At 34.0% G+C, this 7,651-nt stretch overlaps 1 protein-coding gene across 1 annotated transcript in view; it reads left to right on the top strand.

Moving 5' to 3' along the window:
- The first annotated feature begins 6,435 nt into the window (after positions 1-6,435).
- Positions 6,436-7,651, top strand: part of plex9.1 (PML-like exon 9.1) — a 6,459-nt gene continuing 5,243 nt past the window's right edge. The window contains exons 1-2 of the mRNA XM_016515724.1: positions 6,436-6,688; positions 6,894-6,965. Coding sequence (XP_016371210.1) covers positions 6,562-6,688; positions 6,894-6,965 — 199 coding nt within the window. The 5' untranslated portion in view covers positions 6,436-6,561. The remainder of the gene's footprint in view (positions 6,689-6,893; positions 6,966-7,651) is intronic.

Here is a 7,651-nt window from a genome sequence, read left to right as displayed (position 1 = left end):
GCGCGTGAACCCGCGTCTCAGAACGCGCGCAAATATTAAGCTCTCACTGAAGTATTGTGTTTGAATGGACGAAGTCACACAAAAATTATGTCAAAATGCCCGTCTTGGTAAGTATCCTATAGCAGACATATCCGGCTGAACGTACTGTATCAGTACATTCTCTTAAAGTGACAGCACTTTCTTAATATTAATCAAACAACAACAACAAAGAAAGCACTCACTGCTCTTGATTGAATAGCTTTTGTAACTTTAATAAAGATTAATCTTTCATATATACAGTCGAATATGCAATGCTGTGAATCGGAATCGATAAAATTCAAACGATACCCAACCCTAGTCTTTACAATGGCACACATTGTATAAAAGTCTTTATACAAGTTTGTCTATTGAAAGTAGGGATATGTATCTTTACTCTATTGTATTTATTTGTGCTGTTGCTTGTAGTTAGGTAGATTATTATTATTTTCTTTATTTTAATTTGACAGTATAGTTTTCCCCTAAACATAGCATATACCGAACCGTACGGAAACCGTGACTCTAAAACCGTGATACAAACCAAACCGTAAGTTGAACCGTTCCACCCCTAACTGAAAGTGATTGTATCCCTTCACAAGATTTGCATTAAACCTCTCTATCCATATGCATTCATTTAAACAATGCCTTTATGAACTTTTTGGATCCTCTGAGTTTTGGTTACCTGGACTTTCAATGGAGGGACAGAAGCCTCTCAGGTTTCATTAAAAATATCTTTATTTGTGACTCTGGAGCACGAAAGCACTCATAAGTCGCTGGGGTATATTTGTAGCAACAGCCAAAAAGACATTGTATGGGTCAAAATTATCGATTTTTCTTTTAAGCCAAAAATCATTAGGATATTCAGTAAAGATCATGTTCCATGGAGATATTTTGTAAATGTCCTACTGTAAATATATCAAAACTTAATTTTTGATTAGTAATATGCATTGCTAAGAACTTCATTTGGACAACTTTAAAGATGATTTTCTCGATATTTTGATTTTGTTGCTCCCTCAGATTCCAGATTTTCACATAGTTGTATCTCAGCCAAATATTGTGCTATCCTAACAAACCATACATTAATGGAAAGCTAATTTATTCAGCTTTCATGCATAAATGCATTTCAAAAAATTTACGGTTATGACTGGTTTTGTGGTCCAGGGTCACGTTTGTGTTTCCAAAAGTCTCACGGGTTTGGAACAACATTGCACATGATTTGAAGTGTCAAATGTCTCCTTTGCAGAAAAAAGCCCTGGCGCATCGTCGGCGACACGCTGGAGGAAGTCCGAGTCCAAAAGCAGACGCGGTTTACGCCGTCAGCCTGAATCTCTGGACTCGGTGGACTCCGTGTCGTCCACGCCTCACTATCGCTTTCGCTCGTCCTCTTCCGGGCCGCTATTTTCGGCTGCCTCTCCCGGGGACTTACACATTCTCCCCGACCAGGAGGGCTCCGAACAGGCTTCCCTGACTACCCGATGTGCCTCCAGCTCCGAGAAAACCCATCCCCGGCCCAGAGGGAACCGAAGCTGCCCGCCAAAGCCGCGCGAGCCGGGAGAAGGCGGCAGAGGCCGGAGAAGAGAGCATGACTTCAGTTCTTCTCAGCCTTTGGTGCTGTATGGGAGTAATGAATTTATGGTGTGACGACGATGGCGTCCAACATTAGCTGGAGCCGGTAAAGCAGAAACACGTCCGAATAACATTTGAAGTGAAAGAGAAAATGCTTGGAAATCAGCCTTCAATTGCTCGCCCTTCCAGTGAACAAAATGTAAGGAAGGTGCTAAACACGATGCTGGTGAACGACCTACTGACTGTAACGGACCTGCTGGACCGGTCTGTTTTCACAACAAGAATAGCAGAACAGGGAAAGAGCGATTTTTAATCAACGCGCAATGTCCATTTTCATGTTTACAGAACTGAGCCAATGAGAAGTCAAGAGACTTCAACTGACTGCATGCCGTATTGCTACCATATTGTTTTCACTCTATGATTAAAACCTTTGATAAAGTGCTAAATATGTAAAATAATATTATATTATGGATGAGGGTCGAACGAATCGTGTAAATAGCTGAAATACCTGTGCTGCTGGTTGAACCATGTGAAAATAACGTCTTTTTGTGTCGCAGATTGAAAACCAGAGCGTGTGAATCTGGTGTCTGTATGTTGTTTCTTATGGGTCTGACAAAAACGCACATGATTTAGGTCTTATTTCATCCCATTTTTGCATAATGCAAACAATCTTGGTTTTCTTTATGCAAAATCGGTTTGATTGTGGAGTGAAATCTGACCCGGGCATGAGCTTTAACACACGTTTTTTGGTTCCAGGAACACGTTTTCCATTCAGATGAAAAAGCAAAAGGATGATAAGGGATGAAAAGTTAGATGTGTTTGTTTGTCTCATGATTATTTGATGTAGTTTTACTCGCCATCCTTTTTTTTTCTCATCAGTGTTATGTGCAACCGAATCAGGACTTGAAAATATATTTAGTTTTTTTGGTAAATTGCTTTTTTTAAAGTATATTGTGTGTTACACATGCTGATATTTTATTGTGAATTTCAAGTATATGAATATGTTTGGTGTTCCATTGTGCCATCTGGAGTCACATGTTTAGTTGGCCATAACATCCTTTCTGTTTAAAAACTTAATTTAATTTATGGCTAATTTATCACGAACATCCTCTGCTGTGGATTTTTACCCTTTAAACTGTCATTAGTAGATTAACATGCAAATTTACAGCAGTAAAGTTCATAGAAAAACAAGGACACGTAACGGCAAAAAGCTCAAAGCTTAACTATATAGTTACGCAGTCCACATTGCTGTTTATGTGCAGGGAATGTGTCTGCAGAAGCTGTTTACTCTTTTCGATGTGCTGTTACAGATATCTATGTCTATATCTATGTCATATCAGTCATAGCCTATTGCAAGAAACCATCACCATGGTGCAATATCACAAGAGACATTAAGCTATGTTTTATGCTCTGATAAGTATACTTGGGTACTGTCCTGAACTTTAAGTCCACTAATGCTCAAAAACAGGCGGTAAGAAGGAAACGGTTGTTTGTTGCATCCTGCGTAAGTGAATGTAATCACTGTAGCATGCCACACTATTGTCAAAGTTTCTCTTTTACAGCTACTGTATTTAAGACCACATTTGAGGCCGGAAACATACTCTGTGCAAAAGCGCAAACCCCGAATGCATTCCCTAACATATTTAACATGTATTAAGGTGCGGTCACAAATTTCAACAGAGTTTTGTGTGAAAAAGGTGTGTTATCCATTCCTACTGGATTGCTATTGGGATGACTGGATTGGATTTGGATGCAAGAGTAAATGTCACTGCACCGTTTTACTGTAGCTTCATAACTCATTAGGTTATGGAGGCCAAAAAAAAAAATTAATAACATGCTTTAGTGAGTCAAATTGAAAAGTTGAAATTTACTTGTCATAATTATGACATACTAAGTTGTAATTATGACTTTAAACATTGAAATTCACAAAAAAGTTGAATTATGACATGCTGTACTAAGTCATGATTATAAAATAAAAGCCGAAATTGAGTCGCAATTATGATGTACCAAGTCATAATCATGATTTTAAAAGTTGAAATCGACATAAGGTTAAAATTATGACTTTGAAAATTAAGTTATGACATATTGTACCAAGTCATAATTATGAAATAAATGTTGGACTTGTGGCTTTAAACGTTGAAATTGATAAGTCGAAACTGACTTTAAAAGCTGACATTGACATACTAAATTGGAATTATAACAAGTCAGAATTGAGATATAAAGGCAAAAAGGGATTTATATCAATTTTTTTAATCTCATAATTGACTTAGTATGTAAATTTTGACTTTTAATGAAATAATTTAAACTTATCTCATAACTATGCCTTTTTATGTCATAATTTCGACTTGGTTTATAATCATTTTGACTTTTAAAGTCATAATTATGTCTAACTATGTAATAATTAAGACTTCTTACATGGCGGAAATGGGCTTCAATAATCGGATAGGTTGCTGTCAATTGTTTAACTTGTTAAACCGCATTTAGGTAGCTAGCAATAAACATGTTAACATTACCTTAATTCTCTTCAAACTGTGGCTCCATGTGAGTTGCGCTGAAAGAGAAAAACAAAACAAACTGACCGTTATGTTAATGAGCTTACGCTCTTCAGAACGCAAAGACACGTGATCCTGCGTCGATTAAAGCGTGTGCGCACGCGCTTGTGTAGAGGATGTTTTTCGGCATAAGACTTGTGTTTTTAAAAACAAGGGATGTAATATCTTGCATATGACGATTATTTTACGTTGAATGATCCTGCTCTGTGTGTTTTGATGGACTGACAGTCTCTACAAACAGATTTGTGCTTTCGGAGTTTGTGTTTGTGCTCTTGTGAGTGCAGTTGTAAACGGTGCAATTTGTGTAATATTTCTTTTATGTGTAAATGTAAGGATGTAAAAAAAAATTAAATAACAATCATTGTCTTATTAAAAAAGAAGAAGAAAATAAACCTGCTAATGTTTTCCTTACTCAAGAGCGAGAACGGGAGGGCGGTAGGGATGGGCGGATCGATCCTTAATTAAGTATCGATACTTTCGATACTGATGTTGTATCGAAAGTATCGATCCTCACATAAAAATATTGATTCTAAAGTGAATTTTTTTAACCATTAATTTTATTTATTTATCAAGAAAGTCGGTGCATAAAATAAGTGGAAAAATAGACTATATTAGCGAATAATTGTGTTGGATAGATTCTCCTGCTCATCGGAACACATTAAATGCTGAAAGCCCGAACCAATCAATCACAGACAGCTTTGATCACAGATGCATTTTAAATTACATTTTAAAATATATTAAAATAGAAAATAGTTATTTTAATTGTTATATTTCACAATATTGCTGCTTTTACTGTTGTTGTTTTTTTTTTCCCAAAAAAGTTGCAGCCTTGGTGAGCATGAGACTTAAAAAAAATATTACAAAATCTTACTGACCCCAAACTTTTGTGAACATGCACAAACTAGCCAATTTAAAATAAATATTACAAGTTAATTTATTTAAACTGGTTGTTAAAAGTTCAAATGGATTGTGTTATGTTCTGTAATTGCTGTTAATAAATCTGTCAGAAAAAAAATATGCTAAAGTTTCACCTTCAGGGGTACAACAGCCTGACAGCCTTTTACAAAAATTAACCATGGTTTTATTACAGTAACCACAGTATCTGTAGTAAAACTGCAGTTACCACAAATTTACCCTGGTAATAATAATAATGATAATAATAAATTTTAGTACTTATGTAACACCATGTTTATTTTTCATGAGGTACCCTCAAAGGTGCACCTTTGTAACTTATCTACCCTTAAAGCATGCATACTTGTATGGTACTAATATGCTCACTTTTAGGGGTATAGTTGCACCTTTGAGGTTACTGCCCCAGTAAAGGGCTAAATATATATATTATAGCATATTTTATTTCTGACAGTGTAAACCAAAAAAAAAAATGCCTATGAAATGTTAAAAAACATGGCTTTAAAATCGAATATTACGTGAGTATAATTACTGATTATATTCTTTTAATGATTTAAAAGATCAGTTTAGTTTAGAAGTATCGGTATCGGTATCGGCTTGAAAATATCGGTATCGGATCGAAAATAAAATAAGAGGTATCGCCCATCCCTAGAGGGCGGAAACCTATGCTTTCTATATAAACTGAGAATTACAGTATTGGAATGAATGGAATTTAATTAAATCTTTTAAATTCAGAAATCATGATTACTCAAAAACAGATTAAAAAATGTACAAAAAAGTTTTTAGGCACGAATATCATTTTAGTGCCACGTTAAAAATAAAAACATCTAAAATTACAAGAATAAAGTCGAAATTATGAGAATAAAGTTGTAATGTTTTGAGAATAAAGTTGAAATGACAAGAATTAAGTCCAAATATTTTGAAAATAAAATCAAAATACCTTGAGAATAAAGTCAAAATATTTCGAGAATAAAGTCAAAATGTTTTGAGAATAAAGTCAAAATTATGAGAATAAAGTCGTAATGTTTTGAGAATAGTCAAAATATTTTGAGAATAAAGTTGAAATTACAAGAAATAAGTCAAAATATCTTGAGAATGGTCAAAATATTATGAGAATAAAGTAGAAATTACGAGAATAAAGGTGAAATGTTTCGAGAATAAAGTTTAACTTTAATTGCTACGATTTAATTCTCGTAATTTTGACACTATTCTCAAAATATTTTGACTTTATTCTCATAATTTCGATTTTATTCTCAACATATTAACCTTTAATCTCGTAATTGTATTTATTACGATACTTTTTAACGACACTAAAACGCCGTCGTACTTTTTCCGTGTCGTTTGTTATTCACCGGCACTGTAAGGGTTAATAAACAACTGTGTGATAACAGTTTAGTTGCCATGGTGATTGTTTTGTAAGAGGCGTGTGCTGTTATTTGCTGACTGACTCATCATCGGCGTTCGGGATAAAAGCGAACGTAGGGCGCGGAGCAGAAACGAAAGCGATCCTGACGCCAGCATGAGAGACACTGAACGCGACAAATCCGCTGGAAATCACCTGAAGCGCTCCCTGATCGATCTGATCATGTGTGTGATGAGGCCGATCGCGCGAGTCTTCCCGTGGCTCTTCCGGTGGATCTCGAGCGGTGAGTTCACGCGCTCGCTCTTTATGTTGAGCGGCTAGAAGCCTGTTGTTGGCGTTGTTTCGCTAACTATAGTGACTCAAACTCGCAACTTCCGCGTCGTAAAGCGTCACACACTCAGCCCTGTGTGTAGTATTAGGTGTGGTGTTATCGAGTGAACTCTGCGGGTTGTTTAGTGAGGTGGTTGTTGTTGTTGTGTTTTGAACAGGTAACGTTAACGTCATGATACGCGATGACGAGGCGACGCCGGTGTTTTTTGACCTGGAGACCACCGGACTGGGTAACGCAACTCTCCTCTACACTTTATTAGATTAAAATATATTACATATAGATATTTTGATCTGTTAAGCTTTTTATAATGAGCACAACTAGAGAGATCCATCTATATAATGTAATATGCCCATGCTACATTTATTATTAAATTAAAATTCAATTTTATTTTTAAATATTTATTTATATTAAATTGAATTTAATGTAATATGCCCATGATACATCTATTATTAAATTATTATTAATTATTTATTTATTTATTTAATTATTATTAAATTTAATTTAATGTAATATGCCAATGCTACATTTATTATTAAATTAAAATTTAATTATTATTAATTATTTATTTATTTGTTTATTTAATTAATTATTATTAAATTAAATTTAATGTAATATGCCCATGCTACATTTATTATTAAATTAAAATTAAATTATTATTAATTAATTATTTATTTAATTAATTATTATTAAATTAAATTTAATGTAATATGCCCATGCTACATCTATTATTAAATTAAAATTAAATTATTATTATTTATTTATTTAATTAATTATTATTAAATTTAATGTAATGTGCCCATGCTACATCTATTATTAAAATAAAATAAAATAATTATTATTTATTTATTTAATTAATTATTATTACATTTAATTTAATGTAATATGCCCATGCTACATCTATTATTAAATTAAAAT

The sequence above is a fragment of the Sinocyclocheilus rhinocerous genome, unplaced genomic scaffold, assembly GCF_001515625.1.
Source record: "Sinocyclocheilus rhinocerous isolate Xijiao unplaced genomic scaffold, SAMN03320098_v1.1 scaffold116, whole genome shotgun sequence".
Taxonomy (NCBI): Eukaryota; Metazoa; Chordata; class Actinopteri; order Cypriniformes; family Cyprinidae; genus Sinocyclocheilus; species Sinocyclocheilus rhinocerous.
The sequence above is the reverse complement of the archived record's forward strand: the minus strand, read 5'-3'. Positions and strand labels throughout refer to the sequence as shown.